This window comes from Protopterus annectens, chromosome 11.part0 (assembly GCF_019279795.1).
Source record: "Protopterus annectens isolate FY-2018-M chromosome 11.part0, PAN1.0, whole genome shotgun sequence".
Classification (NCBI taxonomy): Eukaryota; Metazoa; Chordata; order Ceratodontiformes; family Protopteridae; genus Protopterus; species Protopterus annectens.
Window position 1 is genome coordinate 564,857,128 of NC_056745.1, and position 22,258 is coordinate 564,879,385.

The 22,258-nt window shown below is 38.0% G+C and overlaps 1 protein-coding gene across 2 annotated transcripts in view; it reads right to left on the reverse strand.

Annotated features, from left to right (window-relative positions):
• LOC122815513 (solute carrier organic anion transporter family member 1C1-like) overlaps window positions 1–22,258 on the reverse strand; it is a 4,185,790-nt gene that overhangs the window by 2,362,024 nt on the left and 1,801,508 nt on the right. For both annotated transcript variants that reach the window (XM_044088066.1, XM_044088065.1), the window contains exon 6: window positions 4,855–4,953. In XM_044088066.1, the coding sequence (XP_043944001.1) occupies window positions 4,855–4,953 (99 nt within the window). The remainder of the gene's footprint in view (window positions 1–4,854; window positions 4,954–22,258) is intronic.

Here is a 22,258-nt window from a genome sequence, read left to right on the forward strand (position 1 = left end):
TTGGTATCAGCGATAACATTGATGATAACAGGGTTAATAGGACGCCTAGACAGGATCGCTTCATTGACAGTAAGGTTATAGATAGAATGCATAGTGTACCTGTTATTGACACTGGGGAGCAACACATAACGTCCAGTAGAGGACGTGATGAAGACAGTATATTGGAGGGTGATCAAAGACCGCCTTCTGCCAATTGGCACCTTTTTCCTAAAGTGATAGTGAATCACATGATAGTGTATCATGATACAATAGGGAAGGCATCTGGAGAACTCGAGTGTGTAGTGAGACCTAAGAGTAAGGATAAGACTATACACAATAATGTAGGCTTTGAACATGCCACTGAGTCTTTGAATAGTGAACTCCCTTTTCCATTGCCCATCCGTTCCGACAGGGGACGGGGGAGGGAGAGGTCTACCAGCAGAGGGAGGTACAAATGGAAGTTATCCGGAGACCTACACCCCAATCAGACTATAAAGAAAATGTGGGGCAAGATGAAACCTCATTAATTCATAACATTTCTGGTTATTCATTGACTGTCAAAGAATGTAACGTGTTATATAAAGGGTTGAGTTTTATACCCACTCGTTCCAGTAGGATGGAGGACACAGTCCTAGATTTGAAAATGTTTTGTAGGGATGTAATGCTACGGCATGTGTATGGTCAACAGGGTCCATACACACAGGATGGAGGTAATATGTATAAGTGTTTTAGGAAACCTAGTACTTTCACCCCTTTAAACCATCCCTTAGTTGAAGTGTACTGCAAATTAACTGAGGAAGGGATATTTTAATTTTATGACAACAGTAGGAGAAATGTTAATTAACTGAGGAAGGGATATTTCAATTTTATGACAACAGTAGGAGAAATGTTAATAGGGGTCTGAAATCCAACCTTACTTTTAAGGAAAGAAAAGCTTTACATTCATTACTTACAAGATAACAATAATCTTGTTATACGCCCTGCGGATAAGGGCGGTTTGATTGTCATTATGGATAGGAGCTTTTATGAGACTTCAATGATGAATATGTTGAGCGATAATGCTTTTTATAATATTATTTCAACTGGAGATGTTCATAGGATAATTGATACTGTTAAGCATGGTATAATGGACATCAAACAAGCTTCGCTTATCACAGATGAATTGTTTAATTTTATGATAGTAGATAATCCTTTAATTCCCATGATTCAAGGTATGCCTAAAGTTCACAAAAATTCTGATTTCCCCCCTATGAGACAGATCGTTGCAGGAGGTGGTTGGGTCACCGAACCCTTATCACTATATGTTGAAAAACTCCTACGACCTGTGATTAATTTGAATCCCACAGTGTTGAGAGACTTGAAACTGTTTTTGGTCGACTTGTATGACTGTATAAAAGGTGTTGAAGACATTAGTAGCCTAATTTTGACTACATTAGATATACAGTCTTTATTTACAATGATACCAAATGAACTGGGTGTACAGTTTGTGCATAAATATCTCAGTTCACATAGTGAAAGTTCAGCATCACAAGTTGACTTGATTTGTTTCTTTTTAGAAACTGTGCTTAATAATAATGTCTTTATTTTTGGAGATGGTATCTTTTTGCAGAAACATGGCGTAGCTATGGGCACATCCTGTGCCAATAGCTACGCCAATATGTTTCTTGCCCAGTGGGAAGAAGAATTTCTCTTCCCTTTGTCTGAATTTCGAGGACATGTTTTGTTCTACAGGTGTTTTGTTGACGACCTGTTTCTCTTGTGGAGAGGGTCGACAGAAGAACTGATCAAATTCTTTGGGACTATGAACAACCTATTGAATTCACTTATCAGTTTTCATACAATTGTATTGAATATTTGGATGTATACATAGAGAAGTTAGATCAAGGAGTGATCAATACAGGCATTTTTCATAAAACTTGCCACAGGAATGCGTTCCTTTTTAGGTCCAGTATGCATCCAGGATATATATTTAGGAACTTGATAAGAGGACAGGGGATGCGAGCGTCCAGAATGAATCCTTCCTTTGAAGGCTTCCAACAGGATTTAGGTTGAATTGAACAGAATTTACTAGATAGAGGATATAGTCATTCGGAGGTGGTCAAACAATGGGATGACTTGGTTGAATTGAGAGAGACTAGAGCCCAACCATATTATGGACCAGCAGGCACCCATGATAATAATATGGACCATAATCGAGATGTTGTCACTAAGGTCTCATTGTTTTATACCAGTGACATAGGATATGTCACTGATTTGTTTAAACAACATTGGCCTATATTATTAGTTGACAAAGATATTGCCAACTTGGTGGGTAATATACCTCACTTTAGATTTAAAAATCATAGTAATTTGAAAAAAATATTATGTACTAATAAGAGTATGATAAATAGAGCACCTATAGGTCATACTGCACCTTGTATGTCTTGTAACTTTTGCTCTTACATCAAAACCACGGAGGTGTTTCATCATCCAGACTTACATAAGGATTTTCATTTCAGGAGTATCCATAATTGCATGACTCCCCATGTAGTATATCTAGTAGTATGTGGAAGCTGTAGGGCCTTCTATGTGGGGAAGACGAATAGACCATTACGTGATAGAATGAGGGAACACTTGTATAATATCAGGAAGCTTTCTTCCTTGAATGCCCCGTCTAAACACGTGATGGAACAGGCTACCCACCATAGTTTTAGATTTAGGGTAATGGAAGCAATAAGACTGAGCATCAGGGAAGGAGACATTCAGACTTACACGGAATATAGAGAAATGTGTTGGATAATTACTTTAAGGGCAGATAGAGGCTTAGGCTTAAATGAGAGGGCGTCCATCCAGCCTGCTATGAAAAAGAGAAGGCTTTGTAAATGATTTCAATGATGAATTTATGTGTGTATTATTAGGTATTTCAGGTTAGTTTATTCCATTTACATTCATTTATTTTTAGCCACCTTTTCTATATACTATGTCTTTACATCATTTCTGACTACATTTCCTATTATTCCCATATATATTAGTGTTCCATATTATTTTATAGGTACATTTTAGCTTAGATAGATTTACCCATTATATTTTATACAGGATACAGTATTCCTTTTATTTTATATATTTTATATATTCGCATATTTGTTGTCTTTTATATTACTGCTTATACACCTTTAATGTATAATTGCTATTCAATTGATGTTGATTACTGCATGTTATAAATATGTGAAATATTTGTATGTATTTTTGGTCTGAAGAAGCTCCTAAGCAAAAGCGCTTACCACAGTAGAATAAACCAGTGTTTTTTAGGATCTTCTGGAGTGTTGCTTTCGTGCATTGGATGTCTTGATTATTTTGCATTTGGACTTATTTTCACATTGTTGGAATTTGTGACTTTTTATGCCCTAGCAGCCCCGTGGCACATTGTTTGTGGATTTATATTTTTTATCAGTTTCTGTGCATTGGGGCTCTTATCCTTGGGGGTACCAGCGATTGTACTTGCTTTTTTATGACAATTTTAATAATCAATGACGCTTTTGTGCTTTTTTCTTGAACTACTATATCCAATTTGTATGTTTCAACCTTCTTAGCTACTGATATGGGATAATCTTATGTGATCATTACTTTTTCATTTTCAACAATCCTTTATCAGCTATTTGTATATTGTAATGTTTACACAGTCTCTGTGTAACATTTTCACCACATTGTTATGACTTTCAGTATTCAAACCTTGAGTTATAAGCATGTCCCAGCCTACAAGATGTGCAACTGTTTTTAATTTTGTACTGCAAAATCGAAGTTTGTATATATATCGCCTAACTTTTCTATGGATGGTGTAAACCATCTAGAATGTATTACACTAGCTTGAGCTGCTAAAATTAATCTTTCTTCTTTTTGTTTAAATTCACCTCTCTACATCAACTCTTGATCAACACACGCTTGTTCCAGTAGATCTCTGTACAATTGTGGGCTTTCCATTTCTCCTTTCTGTTTTCTTCATCAAGTTCTTTGTATTCTTTCTTTTACATTTATTGCATTTTTGTTGCTACCTGTTTTTTGTTCACATCTAGTTTGATTTCCATGCCTGCTCCTTTCTTAAATGTTTCTGCTAACTTAAGTAAAGATGTCATCTTAAGACTAATTTTCTCAGTTTTAAAACTTTTATTATGTTTGAATCTGATGATATCAATAAACCTGTATGCAATCCCACAATCACCAACCTATTCATGTAGTCAGTTTTATGGAGGTCTTGTGATCTTTATACCAAAATATGATGTAGTATGTGTAATTTCTGTTCACATATACAAGGAACTTTCAAAAGGCCATTACTACAAATAGGCTCACAGAATTAGCTATAAACAAATAATATACTGTATTAATTTCTATTAAAAATGTAATTTCTAAGGCTGCCACTGTAAACGGGCTTTGCTGAGGTGGACAGTTCTCATCAAGAAAACAACTAAATGAAAAAAAATTCATATTGTACTCCTTGAAGAATGTTGTAGCAATGAAATGAACAAAACACATTATATTAACTGCTGTAGAAAAAGGCTGTTGCCTCTCAATCTCTTAGTACAAGAAATCTGGACAAACCCTGACAAAATGGGGGGACAAAGGCCCAAAAATAAGAACAGATTTTAAATATTGCTCTTATAAACTTATAAAGTTGCTAGAGCAAAAGGTTTTGTTTTAACATACATTCTAAAGGATTTGAAGTCCGAAACTCAAATGTATGTCATTATTTGGTGACTTCAGTCTTCAGATCATCCCAGTGATTTGCCAGAAAACCACAAATTTTATGAGGAACAGACCAAAAATATGAGTAAAAAATCTGACATTCTGCAAAAATCCAGACAGTTGAGAGGTATAATAAAAAAATGTATCATTTCACCTTACCAAGATCCACCATTCCAATATCGACATACAGTCTGGCACAGAGGGATCCCAATAAGAAGCCCAAAACAGGACCAATGATACCTACTGCCTGGACACATGCTGAAACAAAGATAAAAATATTATTATGAAGATAGAATTTAACCAACTCAATTTTAAAATACACTTTCACAATTAAAAACATACACACACACACACACACACACACATATATATATATATATATATATATATATACAGATATAGATATATATATATGTATATATAGATATATACACATAAGGGTGCATGTGTGTGTGTGTGTGTTTGTGTGTGTCTATATATATATATATATATATATATATATATATAGAGAGAGAGAGAGAGAGAGATTATATTTAATTGAATTCACATTTGGTTGAATCACAAATCATTAAATAAAATTCATTGAAAAAACATTTCATCAACATCCCACCCATTTCCTAGAAAATGTCAAATATTGGACATAGTTTATCATAGTTGTTTTCTTGATGAGAACTGTCTTGATGAGAATACCCCTACGCCTTCCATATGTGAAGCTTCCCCTGTCCACCTTTTTACTCAGTGGACAACTATGGAATATAATGAACAAATTCTGCTCCCTGGTGTGTTCTTTTTTTCTATCTCTAAATCCCATCACTCAAAATCATGGCTAAGGCATGGGCAAGATACTTATTTTAACTTATCTTCCAATTCTTGTTGTACACTAGAGGTAGTGCTAGCCATGGTTTTTTAAAAACTACAGTCCGTACTCTTCCAGCTAACATTAAAACCTACGCAAAGTCACCAGTTGCTCTGTTATCCCTAAATGAGCAGTAAGGCACACTCCCCTCAGTTCATTTCACCCAAGGAACACCCTCATAGGTTCATAAGTTGGTAGTAGGCTATCGGCCCTAGGGTCTATACAAGCCTAGCCATAACAATTCCCTGGATATTTCTTCCCACAATATTTACTTCCCTGGACCTCTGTCTAGCAGGGTGACTGATCCCCAGGGTGAATTTCCTATCTCCCATCCAATCGTCAAGGTTCCTTTTGAAGATGGCCAAGGAGGCACTCTGCTTGACATGTATGGGCAGTCTATTCCAGAGTATGGGGGGTCTCTGGGTCAGGAACCTATCCTTCCAGCATGTTTTGTTCATTGTGATGACAAGGTTTAGATCTCTGGAGCGTGTGGCTCTGAAGGATTGGGATTTCTTTAAGTGTAACATGTCCACAGCTCAGGGTTTGACATGGCCTTGTATGTTAAGCAGAGATCACCTCTGAGTAGATGAAATGCCACAGAGTATAGCTGGAGTTTTTTTAGACGGTCAGCACAAGGCATCTGTTTAGGCCTGCGATTCTTACATATTATGCATTCATTCCTGGTACTCACCCTGCCACTGTCATTCATATAAACTCCTTCCTGCAGGAGCAGGAACTTTGTTTTGTATTTACATTTGTTGGATGTCTTTATTTTCTTGAAGGAGCACAGGACTTGCTAACATTAAAATAATCCTACAACAGAAAGACTGGTTTTCTTTTTAAAGCAGGTTCTGCCTTTTACAATCCGGCTTTCAAGGCAGTAATTTGAGACGATGTTTGTATTGACAAATATTTGATTTTATTTAAGCAGATACTCCATTTGTAGAAGCTAGTACTTTATTGTGAAGTTCAGGTCATGCATTGACCAGATGCTGTTGCAGTGAAATGCTGAACTTTTTTCCCCTTATTCTTGACACCCTGATAATGTAATTAGTGACTAGCCTGCTACAAATACACTGACACTTTTTCATTGCAGTAAATCAATGAGGTTTACCATTAGTCTATGCCTGGGAGTGGAGATTTATAGATTCATATTTATTATTACGCAGAAAATGCATGTTGCTGCAAAACCTGTAGTATTAATCTTTTAGGTGAGTTAGACCAAAATTCAAAAACTCTTCCTGATGTAAAACATTAAAAAAAGATGACCAATATGCTTTCAAACCTGGTAAAACACTTCATCTTTCTACACTTTCTCTCTTTTTTCTGTTACTGGAAGTGCGCAGAGCAGATAAAATTCCATAGTTTTTTTTTTTTTTTTTACTGTTTGATTCTCCAGGTGTATATGCATGTAGCAAACCAGGAATAAATGAACACATCTCCATAGCTAGTTATTTAAAAATGAATTCATTCAACATCTAATGCTATTTTTTAAATTGTTGGCAAATTCATTATGTTAACTTTTTGATATTCACATTTATATTTATGTGTGCATAATTTAATATTTATTAACATACATTTTTAAAGTTACTAAGTATATTATAAGTATTAGTAGTATTAGTTAAGTATGTATTTAGTATTTTTTATTATTATGTCACATATTAGGTGAACGATGTTAAGTTAGATTTTCCCTAAATGTTTGAAGCATATTTTAATGAACAGTTATAGTTATAAATTATAGTAACTTTTCAATGAATTATTATTAATTTAATGAAATGTATTTATTGGTGTTGCGTGATTTATGTGATAGTTTTTTATGTAAAGTTCTTTATTGTACATACAGATATAAGTAGCACAAGTTATTTCAAAATGAATTTTTATAAGTATGTATATATTCTTTTAAATGATTTTAGGCACTTAAGTAATTGATTGTAAGTGATTGATACAATTAGATACACTATATAAATCAGCTGCTCTAATTTTAAGACCACTCTGATGAAACCCGCGTTGTGATGGGTGAAAGCGCTCAGGTCTTGGTTGTGTATTAAACCTTTTTCATTATATTCAGTTGCGTTTTGTTATTTTTATTAATCACTCAATAATACCTGACAGTGGATTTCTGTACATCTGATGCTGTCAATGTTCATTCAATTCTCAACTAATGGGTTCAGATCCGATCCCTCAAATGTGACTCAGCTGTTGCAAAAGCTCATGGCAACTTCAAATTCTTGAGCTTTTTCCTTGCCCACAATGCACCAACCCCACTTACCCCAGATTTCGTGAATCATCTTGAGCCAAGTGTAATTTTTTTCAGAAAAGCTTCATTTTTCCTTCCTTCTAAACTTTTACCAGTTAAATCTTATCTCCCTTATCCACTGCCTCTTACTTAGATAATTTTCTCCCAATTTTCATATGTTTTCGTGCTCTAAATACTATTGTTAGTATTCCTGCCCACCTTTTCTAACTATATGTACTGTATAGTTACTATCGTTGGTATTTTCTCTTTTCTGCATTTTCTGTCTTATTTCTGACATTTCTTGTGGTTGTTAAAAAAAGGGGGGGGGCTTCTTTAGTTGATATTGCTGCTAATTTCAACCTTTCTGATGAAGTCTGTTATACATCAGATGAAAGCGCTAAATATTTTGTGTGAGTAATAAAAGAATTCAGTTTTCCTTCATCTGGCTAGCTGCATCTTCATTTTCATCTGTTTGTTGCTTGGTTCCTGGTGGATTTGTGATTTATTAACTACCTTTATGTTGGAGTTCTATGTAATGGCTGAAAAACAGAGGCCCTGTGGAGTTTAAGATGTGACTTAAATGTAGTCATAAAATTCCATTCTTGGACTCTCACACACTTTGTGTGTACTGCCTAGGCCCCCTCCATTTACAGAAGGACTATACATTTGTCCCAGATTTAACCTGAGAGCTCTTACAGGGAGAAAGAAAACATTTATTCTGAAAGGTATGCTGCCTACCTTTTTTAAGGAGGCCTTAGCTGGAGTTTCTCCTACAAAATAAAAAATGTCAAAGTCTCCCTCTCCAAGTCCTTCCGCTTTTTCTTTGAAGGCTTCAGAACAGGGTGGGAAGAGGCCAGTATCTGAACAATCTGAACATAAGCAAAAGAAGGTAAAAACTTTGGATCAGATTTCTTCATCAGATTCCAAGCATAAAGAAAATCATCCTTGGATCCAACCTCAACATTGGATCCTAAACATAAGAAAATAAATTATCGGATCTGACCACATCGGATCCAACAGAAATCTCCACTTTGATAGATGTTTCTTATGCAGATGTAAAGCTGGGTAATCCAGTAACCAAGTAACCTTAGCCAGGTGGCTTACTGATTGCATTTATAGGCTCATAGGTTCATAGGTTGGTACTAGGCTATCAGCCCTAGGGCCTATACAAGCCTAGCCATAACAATTCCCTGGCTATTTCTTCCCACATTATTTACTTTCCTGGACCCCTGTCTAGCAGGGCGACTGACGTGATCTCTGGGGTGAATTTCCTTTCTCCCATCCAATCGTCAAGGTTCCTCTTGAAGAGGTCCAAAGAGGCATTCTGCTTGACATGTATGGGCAATCTATTCCAGAGTCTGGGGAGTCTCTGGGTCAGGAACCTATCCCTCCAGCATGTTTTGTTTATTGTGATGACAAGGTTTAGATCCCTGGAGCGTGTAGCTCTGAGTGATTGGGATTTCTTTAAGTGTAGCATGTCCAACAGCTCTGGGTTTGACATGGCCTTGTATGTTAAGCAGAGATTGCCTTTGAGTAGACGATATGCGACAGAGTATAGCTGGAGTTTTTTAAGGCGGTCAGCGTAGGGCATCTGCTTTAGGCCTGTGATTCTTTTAGTGAGGTATTTCTGAGGCCTTTCCAGTTGTTGCAGATGTCTTGAGAGGTACATACCAAATGGGGCGTTGTATTCTATAATGGGTCTAATGAGGGATGAGTACAGTGGGACAATGACCTCCTTTTTCTGGATGAAAAGCCCTTCGTGATGAGGTGTGCAACATAGAAGGATTTCCTGACTGTTGTGGCGATGTGGTTATCGAAGGTGAGACCACTGTCCACCTGTGTCCCTAAGTCTCTTATCACATTTTCTGTGTTTAGTGTACTGCCACCTATATGGTAATTCATGGATACATGTTTTTTCCCAAAGGGGATAACAATACATTTCTTGGCATTGAGCTTGAGCCCATGGCTCTGGCACCAAGCATCTGTTTCTGTAAGGCCCTTTTGTAGAGTATCCACATCATTTGGGGATTCAATAATGGCTCCCAGTTTGCAGTCATCTGCAAACTTTGTTAGCCAGAGTCCCTTAGTGTTGACCTGTACTTCAGAGAAGTAGATGCCAAACAAGAGCGGCGCCAGGACTGAACCCTGAGGTACTCCACTTGTCGCTTGTCTGGAGCTGGATTTGTAGTCGGCTACTTTTACAGTGTGGGTTCTATCAGTAAGCCATTTAGCAACCCATTGGGTGACATAGGGATTAATACCCAACTTAGTAAGTTTATCTATGATTCCAAAGTGGGGGATGGTGTCAAAGGCCTTGGCAAGGTCTAGATAGGCTGTGTGGACCACCTTACCCTTGTCCATGGCTCTGGAGACTGATTCAAAGAAGTCAATCAGGTTCAGGAGACAAGATCGGCCCTTCACAAACCCAAACTGGGTGGGGTCCAGTGTTTGAAGGTTGCCAATGTCTTTGTTTATAAGTTCCATGATAATACGCTCCATGGCCTTGCAGATAAGGCTTGTCAGACTGATGGGACGATAGTTTCCGGGATCCAAGGTGGATCCCGCGTTGTGGATTGGGATAACTGTAGCTCTGCGCCACTCAGTGGGCACGAAACCTGAGGTGAGGCTATGATTAAACATGACACTTAGGTGAGGTGCCAGTTCATATTGTAGTTCATGTAGTACACAGCCCGGGATGTCATCTGGTCCCATGGATGCTGTATTCTTGGCTTTAGAGAGTGCGTTTTGTACCTGTGTGGCCGTTATTACTGGAATTTGGCAATCTTCCGGTATTGAGATGGGCCATTTAGAGGGTGAGAAGGCGGTGAAGTTGGCACTGAATCGATCTGCCAGGATATTGGCAATATCCTTTCGATCAGTATATTTATTGCCATTCTGTTTTAGCTCAGAGCAGATCTGAGCATTGCCATTTAGATTCTTGACATAGTTATAGAATGCTTTGTGGTTGTCTTTGGAATCTTTGGCAATTTTATTTTCATAACTAGCTTTGGAGGATTTTATGAGGCATCTCAGTTTCTTACTGAGGCTAGTAAGGGAGTTTTTTGCATCCTGGGATTTTCCTCTTTCCTGCAAAAGTTTCTTCCTTTTGTTGTAAAGTTTGTTTATGGCAGGGGACCACCAGATTGGCTTCCTTTTTTTGGATGAGAGCATTTTGGTTCTATTTGGGATGGCACGATTCATGCATGAGTGGATGTGCTCGTACAGTGCCTTAGTGTAGGATTCAGCAGTTGAACATTCAGTTCCCGTCTGCATGGGTGTCATGAAGTTTGTCACTTCTGACTTGAGTAGCATGAAGTTGGCTTTGGAGAAGTTTTTTATGGTGGTTTCTTTACTGTTATTTACAACAAACTGGGTTTCACCCTACAAAGATGATTATGAGCTCACTCAGCCAGAGCCATGGCAATTTTCTTCCTTTTTCAAGCAAAAGCGTCCAGGTATGACGTGCAGAAGCAACCTGGATTTCTCCCCATACCTTCATTACTCACTACAAGTTGGATTTTGTCTCCAGAAGTAGAGCATCATTTGGCTCAGTGGTGCTCACAAATATCCTTCCTTGAGTCCACCCTGGAGCTAAGGTAGCTGGGGAATCTGTCCCATTAGTTGAGGACTGAATGAAAATTTAGAAGAAGTTATGTACTCAAAATAACGTTCCACCTGTGTTGTTGATTTTCATTCTTCCTCAACTCCCCTCCCATCAACCCCCATGCTTATGCAATTTCAGGAAGAGCAAGTGGTTAGCCACATAATTAAATTCTAGATATGGTCTCTGCTTTGATGTATATATTTAGATACACATTTTTTCTTTCTATTATAATCAGCAAACAAGATCTGAGGTAAATGGGGTTGGCAAATTATGGGTAAGGGAGAAGCTTGAAAGTTCTTAGTTGCACAAGCTTTTGCAATGGCCGAGTTGGATCTGAGGAATTGAATCCTAACCCATTAGAGGAAGAATGAAAATCAACAACACAGCTGGAACATTATGGTGAGCACACTTCTTTTTACTGTCATTAAATGCGTGTTGCTGCAAAACCGCTACTATGCCATTGTCTCTCACAGTTAGTAATGTCAGTGTTTCAAAACTTGAACTTTGAAAAAAGTCCTCTTATTCTATTAAATTAATTGAATTGCAGTTGCCAAATTGAACACAGGGAAGCTGATGGCAGCAGCTTCACAAGTACACAAAATAAATATATCACACAGAATTTAAGTGATTTTTATGGCGTCCATTTATAGTTTCTGCTGAAAACATTCAATAAATCCTGCCTTGACATATTTATTTTATGCTTGCTCTTCCATAATAGTTTCCCAGTGTTCATTTTCTTTTAATGGTTTTCCTTTACACATTGATACGGACTTCTTATGGAATTTCGGCTTGAGCCTTTGTCAGCAGTGTTTTTGTTTTTTTAAATAATATCCCTGATTTTCCTCATATTTTTGCCTTGCTCCTCTTTAAATTGTGGACATTGTGACAAATCACTAAGGATTACAGTCATTGCCAGATGTTAGAGTTTCAGAAAAAACCTTTTGCTCTATTAACTTGTTTAAGTGATTTATAGCAATATGAAAATACTTCAGGAAGACATTACTATAGTTTTATTTATTTATTAATGCAAAAACTGTTATTCCATTAACTTTTTAAGTTAATCAGAGTTGTATTCAATAACTATCCATGCTTTGTGCAGACATTATTGTTTTTTTAGTAGGTTGTATCGTACATGCCATACTATATAAGTTACCCTAAACAGCAGTGTAGAAAATATGTAAGTGTACACTAAAGGTAGTGGTATACACCTGTTCATTTCATCAGGAGGAATCTGAGTAGAGAAAGTAGAAAGACATGCAGGTTGCTGAATCAGGCAAACAGAACGTAATGGATATACAGGAGTGCATAGCTGTATGACTGTGTTTTTGTGAGAGAATAGGGACAGTACATGAGTGAGTCTGTATTTATTTGCATGAATAACTCTTGTAAGTCTATGTATGTTTCTGTTATGAATGGGGAATGGGGAAACCATGGATGCAAAGTATGTGTATGTGTGTGTATACATATATTGTAGATGTTTGTGTCTGAATGGTTGCCCTGAAAACAGATAAGTATGGGGAGGCCTTTTCTGTAGATATGTGTATGATCATGTGTGTGTATGTGTGTGTGTGTGTGTGTGTGTGTGTGTGTGTGTGTGTGTGTGTGTGTGTGTGTGTGTGTGTGTGTGTGTGTGTGTGTGTGTGTGTGTGTGTGTGTGTGTGTGTGTGTTTATGAGTAGTTCAGTGAAAGTATCTGTAATTGATCGCAGCTAAACAAATGTGTGTGTGTGTGTGTGTGTGTGTGTGTGTGTGTGTGTGTGTGTGTGTGTGTGTGTGTGTGTGTGTGCCTGTGTGTGCACAATTTTGTGCCAAAGCCATGGCTTAAAACTCAATTCCAAGAAATGATTATAGTACTTTTTGGGAAGTTGGCCACCCTGGGTAACTGCAACTTCAATGCAATACCCCTAAAAGTTGAATCATTTGTCAGAGAACTGGAAACTCATGTAGATAGTAACCTAGTATTTGACCAATATGTGTACAAGGTAGTAAGAAAATCCTTCTATGTTGCTCAACTTATAAGCAAGGACATGGCATCTAGGTCCAGAGCAGTCATCATACCACTGTACTCAACCCTCATCAGATCCATCATAGAGTATAATGCTTTTTTTGGTAAGTACCCGACCAGACTTCAGCAGCAGCTGAAGTGTCCGAAAATGTTCTTTACAAAAAGAAAAGAGGAAGTAAACACAATGCCCTTCACTGATCACCTCAAAGTCCTGACTCTTTACTCTATATTATACACACTTCTGAAAAATGATTGTTGCCTGGCATATAAGGCATCTCTGGACTCTGTTTTGATGAAACTTTTGCACATCCCCAAAACAAATAACATCACAATTACTCAATTAAAAGACCTAAATATTGCTTGTGACATAAGACATATTGTTGAGACAAATGTGTTTCTCAGATAATTCCCATTCTGTGGAACAGGCTCACCATCCATGTGAAGCAGAGTTCCTACTTCCCTATTTAACAGCAACCTGGACCAATGGACGGGTAATCAGAAATTCACCACTGGTTTGATGCCTTTGTCTCTGATGGACAGTGACAGTCAGTCAGTCACATCCTATAGAATAAAATTGGTGGTTTACATTTGGTTTTCACAGCTAGGCTTATAAGGGCCTTATTGGATGTTAGACTATTATACACCTATGAACCTTAAACCATTTCCTATTACCATCCATTTTAAGTACATGAAAACAGCAATTGATCCTAGTGCTTTCCCAGTAATTCTTATTCATATAACTAAAGATTACCAGAAGCTGAAGGTGTGCAGATCTTAAGTGATGTCTTCTCTTCCAGGTATGTACTTTATTTTAATTCCTACTGACAAAAGCAGCCGTTCTTGTGGGTGAATTCTGAGCAAGATGGTGGAAAAAGTAATTCTGTTGATGTAATTTCTGCCCTGATGTGCTCCTAAAAGATGTTTGACATATGATAGCTCAAAATTAAAGACAGGACTACATGAGCATCACAGAGAAATCACAAAAAAAAGAAAGCTCTGTGGCAGGAAATTTTCTAACATCACACATGGGCAGAGAAGACAGCCTTAGGACGTAGATGAAATGGGTAAGATGATCAAAAACTAAAGGATATAAAAGTATGCGTATATTACAATTTTTACATCAAGTCTAATAGGTCAAATAATGAGATAAACAAGAAACAATATTCTAGTTTTATTATGGTAGATAAGTTTTGATCAGATAATTGATTGATATGTTAATTGCAGTTTTATTCTATCATTTAAAATTTGTTCTCTGGCGTATTTTTTTTCATGTAGGCATTGAGATGAGGCACTACAGGTTATTATGCAAATCTACAGAAGTTTTATTACAAAGTTCTATAACATTTTATTATTAAATAATAATTGTTGTTGTTGTTGTTTGTCTTTCGGCTTTTCCCGATTAGGGGTCGCCACAGAGGAACTCTGGTCCGCTAATGACTGGCAGTACATTATCACGAACGCTGAGGTGCCAGCTCGACGTTCAACCTTCAACGAAGGCACACCCATTTACGCATGTCTTTCAAATGCCCACCCAACCATGGGGGGGACATGCAGACTCCACACAGAAGGCACTCCCACAGTCCAGACGAGAATCGAACGGGAGAACCTCTTGCTGTGAGGCAACAACACTGCCGCTGCACCACCACGGATGTATTAAATAATAATTGTTACACTTGCTTATTATTAGTTACATATCATAAACTTATTTCTAATAACTTTGCAAGCATTTGAAATATGTTTCATATTGTATCTTTTACTACCAGTCAACTTTTGAGCATTAGCAGAAAATTTTAATAATTTAGCTGATTTTATCTGTATTACATCTACATTATGGTTTTGCAATAGGCTTGAATTTAAGTTAGCTTACTAGTGGCAGAGAGGGAAAATGCCTTGACTACAGCAAAGATGATTGTAGTTTGATTAGTGGCTTGTGTACTTGATGACAAGCTTGGGAGGATGGCCATGCTTATTTTTTTTCTTGGGGTTGTAGAAGCATCTCTCTAATGAAACTGATGAAGGCTGAAGTTCAGAGGTATAACTCTAGGCTAGTGGCACTAAGACAAAATGAAGAAGTGACTGTACTGTGAAGCCTGGGGCAGAAACTCGTGCTCAAAATCACACCCCATTACCTGCTTAGCCTAACTGTCAAATGTCAGCAAGTTGAAAGAGATTATGGTTTATTGAAAACCCAGCACCAGGCTGTAGTTTGACAGCTTTTTCCATGAAAATAAAATTCAGCCCAGAAAACCCAACTATACCCATAATAGTTAGGAACAAAAAAAAAGCAAATTACTTCCTATTAAGTGACAATTTGTCAAAATTCATGGCTTCCCCAAACCCCAAGAACACAGCCACCTATACAGAATTTTGCCAGCATACCTACCAGAGCCAGATCTAACAAACCGCATTGATGGAATCCTTACCTTAACAGGCTATATAACAAAAGAAAAAAAGTCATGCTCCAAATCAGAAAGAGCAAATCTCAGAGACAACAGCTCAATGATTCAACCAAACAAGAAACTAAGTCTAATAAAGTTCAGTAAGACCAATTATGAGGTCAAGATAGCTTCCCAGGCTAAGGACAATCACAAGGCCTTCTTCAGCTATGTCAGGAATCTTAAATGTAAAACTCTGCAATATACAGAACTGGTGGTAAATGGCACAACTTTCACTGACCATGGTGACATAGTAAATCTACTGCCTGATAAATTTAGCTCTATCTTCAGCCCCCACTACCCCCTGTGAAATCCCTTCTGTCATATCCCCACAACTATCAACAGGGAGCAGGCTCTGGAGATGCTCACTAAGGCCAAAAACACTGCTTCAGTGGGCCCCTACAATATCCCTAGTCACCTCCTAAATAGCCTAAAACATGACCTAGCAGGACCACTTGAGGCAGTCTTCAACAACAGCCTCACAATGGGTAACATGCCAGGTGAGTGGAGGGCCAGATCAGTCATCACTCTTCATAAGGGGTGATAGTACCACCCCTGCTCATTCCTTACCAGACCATCAACTGACCCCGGGAACTACAGACTCATCAGTCTTACAAGTCTAATATGCAAAGCTATGGAATGAATTATCATGGAAATGATCAACAAATACATTAGCAACCCAGAGACACAGGACACATCCCAATTTGGCTTTGTTAAGTGAAGGTCTTGCCAGCTTAACTTGATAGACTTCTTTAAGAGGGACACTAACACTATGGATGAGGGAAAAATGGTGCATACCACCTACCTTGACCTGGCCAAAGCATTCAGTACATTACCCCGCTATGGTATTGTTGACAAACTCTCAGAACTAGTCATAAATCCCTACATAACTCACTGAATTGCCAGATGGCTTACACATAGGACCCAAGAAGTCAGGATTAGTGAGATCACCTTCACCAGCAGAGAACCTCAGGGCTCTGTGCTGGGCCCACTCATGTTTGGCAACTGCTTTTTAGACGTCATGGCTAGTGTCAAAGGCCTCTGGCTCACCAGCTTCACAGATAACTGCAAATTGAGAGCTATCATAGATTTCACCCACAATACAAACCTCCCACAACAGCATGTAACACAAACAAATGACTGGTGTGAAAGCCACAGATTAAAATTCAATGCAAATAAATGCATTATAGTGCCTTTTAAGAAAGTTCCCACCCAAGCTAATTACTTCATTAATAAAATATCACTAAGAGTTGATCCATTAGTTAGGGATCTGGGAACATACATAGACAGTAATCAGGAGGTTGCCCAACATGTAGCCAAAATAGTAAGAAAATCATTCTGTGTTGCCCTTGCTTATGAGTCAGGTGACATAGAAAATCATTCTATGTCACCCAGCTCATAAGCAAGGGTATAAGGGTATGGCATCCAGGGCCAAGGAAGTGATAGTACCACCCCTGCTCATTCCTTACCAGACCCATCGAGTACAATTCTGTCTTTGGCATGTAGTCAGCCAGGCACACGCAACAGTTGGAACACGGTCAAAGGTTCCTCACCAGGAGAATCCAGGGTGTAAATACCCTGTCCTATACAGATCACCTTAAGGTTCTATTTCTGTAATCAGCCTCCTACAGGTTACTGAGAGGTGATCTATGCCTAGCATATAAGGCGTCCTTAGATCCAGCTCTGATGGATCTCCTTGTACATTTGCAGGACAAACACCAGAAACAATAGATCCAAGGACCTGAACTTTGTCTGCAACATAAACAGAACCTGCTGAAATGACTGATATGAGTCTCAAAGGATCCTTGTGCTATGGAATAAGCTCCCCATCTATGTGAAGCAGAGTTCATCCCTGACCCTGTTCAAAAGAAACCTTGATCATTGTATAGAAATTCACCTCTGGCCTGGCCCCCATATCTCTGATGGACAGAGGTTGATAGTAAGTAAATTAATCCCCAACTAACATACCCCCCTCACATAACATTTAGCTATGTCTTTACTAACATAACCCACCATACAGACATCCAAGGAACTCTGAGACAAAACTGGGTTGGGTTGCACAGCTAGGCTTGTAAAGACCCTGGTGGTCATTAGCTTAGTGTGAACCTCTGAACCTATTAATCTTCCTGCCTAGCCTTTCCCATTCTGAGGTTCCATCAGGTACTGCTGATTTATGCCTTCATATGAAGTGAAGTGAAGGGATTGTGTATGCAAGACTGTAACAGAAGGGACTCCCTCTTTTTATGGAGACACCTATGAGTCTGCCAGGGGAATATGGATACTGGGACTATCAGGAGCTTGCCTGAGGAAAATCCTGATGTCAGAAGTGCGTGAGATGAAAAAAGTCTTAAACATAAATTATAATCTTGACAGTGCAGCAACACTTTAAAGCATGCCCCTTTTCTTTGAATTGGAATGTATGTTGCTAAGATGGGAAAATAAAGCATTTTTTTTTCTTTGACACATGGAACAAGTAAATTGGCATGCATTATCAAAATTATAACTGGTAAACTATATAGATACGGAATAAACTTAATCTGATCACTTCTTGTAAATAATACCCATTCCTTAGCATGATTACACTTAGTAATGCCAGACAGAATTTCATAAAATGCATGTTAAAGCTGAGTTTCATTTAACAGTTCTCAGTGTTTTTGCGTCGACAGTATTTTTTTTTCAAGTAGGTTATAGGTTGCTTATGTCCTACTTGAAAAAAAAAATTGCTGTCTACACAAAAACGCTGAGAACTGTTAAATGAAACTCAGCTTTAACATGCATTTTATGAAATTCTCTCTGGCATTACTAAGTGTAATCTTGCTAAGGAATGGGTATTAAGTAGGTTATAGGTCACTTATGTGATCTGCGGTGGTGGTGCTGCGGTAGCGTTGTCGCCTCATAGCAAGACGTTGTTCCGTTCGATTCTCAGCTAGAGCGTCTTCTGTGTGGAGGCATACATGAATGGGGCGTGCCTTCATTGAAGGTTGTGCATCAGGGCTGGTAACCCAGTATGTAAAAATCCACTACCAATCATTAGCGGACCGGAGTTCCGCTGTGGTGACCCCTAACTGGGAAAAGCCGAAAGACACAAACAAGTTATAGGTCACTTATGTAATCTCTGTAAATAGTCTGTTTGTAATATGTAATGCTGGTATTGTGTAATGCTGTATCTGCTTACCCTTGGAGCTTTTCTCCCCGGGCCTCCGCTGAAAATGGCATCCAGTCGGACTATCCTGGTCAACAAATGTAAAATAAAATAAATAAAATAAATAAATGTAAAAGTTTTTGGATTGATTCTCCTGTTTTTCTGAAAGTACTGACAGAATAAATCACACTGCTGCAACCATGTTGCAAATAAATATTCATTTACAGAGAGGATATATACATACATACCTCTCAACTATCCCTGAATTGGCAGAACATGTCTGATTTTGCATCATATTTTGCCATGTCTCTCATACATTTTTACATTTTTGTGTGTAAGTAACTGAGGGTTACAGACATCAGTAATGCCAGATATTAGACTTTCATACTACTTCTTGAGTAAATGAATGTAAATATGAAACCTATTATTTTTTAATAATACTCTTGGTAATTAATACTAAATCATACTATTTCAGGCAAAGAAAGTTTGTCAGACATTCATTGTTATTACTTTCTAAAATAATATCAGTTGAAAATAATACTGAATTGTACTAATTCAGCAAAATAACTTTTTATAAGTATTGTGTGATGTATTATAACCATGCTGTGAGCTCCATAGTTGAAGCTGGTAGTTAGTGTCTAGAATTTTGTTTGTTTATTCCACATAATGAGATTTAGTGTTCCACATTTTAGAGATGGAAGGTTGAGAGCTATTCAACTGATGCATTGGATGATATTCATTTTTGTTGTACATTTGTTATTTACATAAGTATGTGTTACTGTTTGATTACTTGCACCTCTCAGCTTTTATAGTTTCATTGTTTCTTACAAAGTATTAGTTTAAGGGTGTGAACACACAACAAAGTATTAGTTTAAGGGTGTGCACACATATGCAACCAGCGTATTGTATGATTTTTATTTTCTATATTTTTTCCCCTAACAGATATGTTTGTTTTTCAATTCAATTGCACAGGTTATAGGTCACATTAAAGGTGGGAACATTTTTTTTTTAATGATTTATTGTGGTCTCATTTTTTTATATCACAAAAACCTGGCATTTTAACAGGGGTGTGTAAAGTTTTTATATCCACTGTATATACATATATGTACATGTCTAAATTACACACACCTGTCTATAGTTTGGTCATATGCGTGTATGTTTATATGTATGTATAGATTACATAAAATCAAGGAATGTACAACGTCACTGTGAAATGTGGGCATTTGTACCTTGCCAGTACCTCCGTTTGTACCTTACTTCCTTTTTCAAGAAGTGACAGACTAGTCATACCTGGGGAGAATTTATAAATACTCATCCAATTATCAAATTCCTCCTTAAGGAAGATAGTCTGCCACACTGTAGATCTGGAGAGGAAGATTATTCCAGAGGAGAGGTAGTAGATGACTGACAAATCTGCCTCTCCCATATGATTTTTTCATTTGTTGAAGCAAGTTCAGATCTCTTCTTTTGGTGTTCATCAGACTGTTGCATTTGTGGAGAAACTGGAGATCTTGGCCTGATGAATCTCTACCCCCCCCCCCCCCCCACTGCAAAAGCAAGACACACATCACTTCTATGGAGTCTGTATGACAGAGAATATAGGGATAAGGCCTCCATCCTCTCTTGATAGATCAGGCCCTTTAGTCCCATAATCCTAATGTAAGGACCTTTGTGGTTTGTCTGTCTGCTTTTTTTATTTATTAATTTTTTGCTCTTGTTTACCGGGTTCAATCAAAGCCTCTTCTGAGTGGAGACCCAGAGAGAAAAGCTCCAACATATTACGAACATTTTTAAACCTACACTCAGTAATATACATGAGCAGACATTGGTGCAGATTAAATAAAGGCTATATAGTCCTCTAAGGCCATGTTTGTGCTGTAGAGCAATGCACACAAAGCAGTGCACTGTTTTGTGTTCAGTAAGTGGCTTTACATGTAGTGTACAGCTGCGCAAATAAAAGGTAAGCACTATGGCAAATTATTTGTTAATCAACCAATGCAGGATGGAGGAGCTATTCAACAAGCTATAAAGCAATCATGTAGGTTTTCCATGTGAATTCCAAAACCTATTGAAATACAGCTACAGAAACTGCTCTACACAGAAATAATGTTAGGGGCTGCAGTTGCTCTTATATATGTGTATGTGCAACAGGCACAAGTCTATGCTGCTGCTGCTGCTAATAGACCTTGGTCAAGAAGTAGGGGGGGTACTTAGACCCCTTTTATCTTACTACAGGGTGGATAGAGACACACTATAGGAACTCTGGAACCTCACTCATCCATGAGAGCAAGGATAAACTGAGAAGAGGCAATACCTGTGGAAACAAAGGTATGTGTAGCACTTAAAATATTAGCTACAGGAAACTTTCAGAGGCCAACAGGAGATATGCTGGGGATATCGCAGGCATCAGCTTCCTGGATTCTACATCAATTCCTGAATACTATGCTACGACATGCCAGGTGTTACATACAGTTTCCCAGTACACCTGAGGGAAAAGCTACAACTATGCAAGATTTCTACCCCAGAAAGTTCACCACAGCCACAAGCATGTGAGGAGTCAGAGGGGGAACTACCAGCCGCTGTGGGTTTAGGTAGACGTAGGCGTACACAGTATGCTCTTGCCTTGGCCACGAGGCAATGGAAAGCACACATGCTCACCTCCTAAGGAGGTAAAACCTGCATCCTATGCACATACATACCATAACACTGCTACTAGGCAACACTGACAGCCATCACTTCCCCATGTAACGGCTATGTACTGCTAGCATCACACAGACTCAACCCTGAAGTAAAACAGTTATAACTGCTGGACTATCAAGGTAAGTGCTGAACATGGAATATGGCAATAAATGTCTAAGAACACAAATAAATGGCAGATCCTTACACACTGTTACTTGCTAATGTAACTAAGTATAAGGTGTGTGATATAAGGTTGTTATGTTTGTAAGATATCACACTCATACACAAACCAATGTGTAGTCCAAAACAAGCACTACCAAAGGAGTACTGTATTGTTTCCCACAGAAATGCCAGGATGACTACACAAATGCAAGAGCTAAACTCTTGAAACCCAACTTTGCTGTGGAAACACACAAATAGTACTTCCCTCCCCACCCTCAAAACAACAGGAAAATGACAGTTTGTACAATCCAAGGAACAACACATAATTCACTTATAATAAATGGTTTCCACACAATTCTCACAAAATGTGTAACCATTTACAATACAAAAGTCAATTGTATATAACTGAGAGTACAGCGCACATAAAAGAATGGACACAATATAA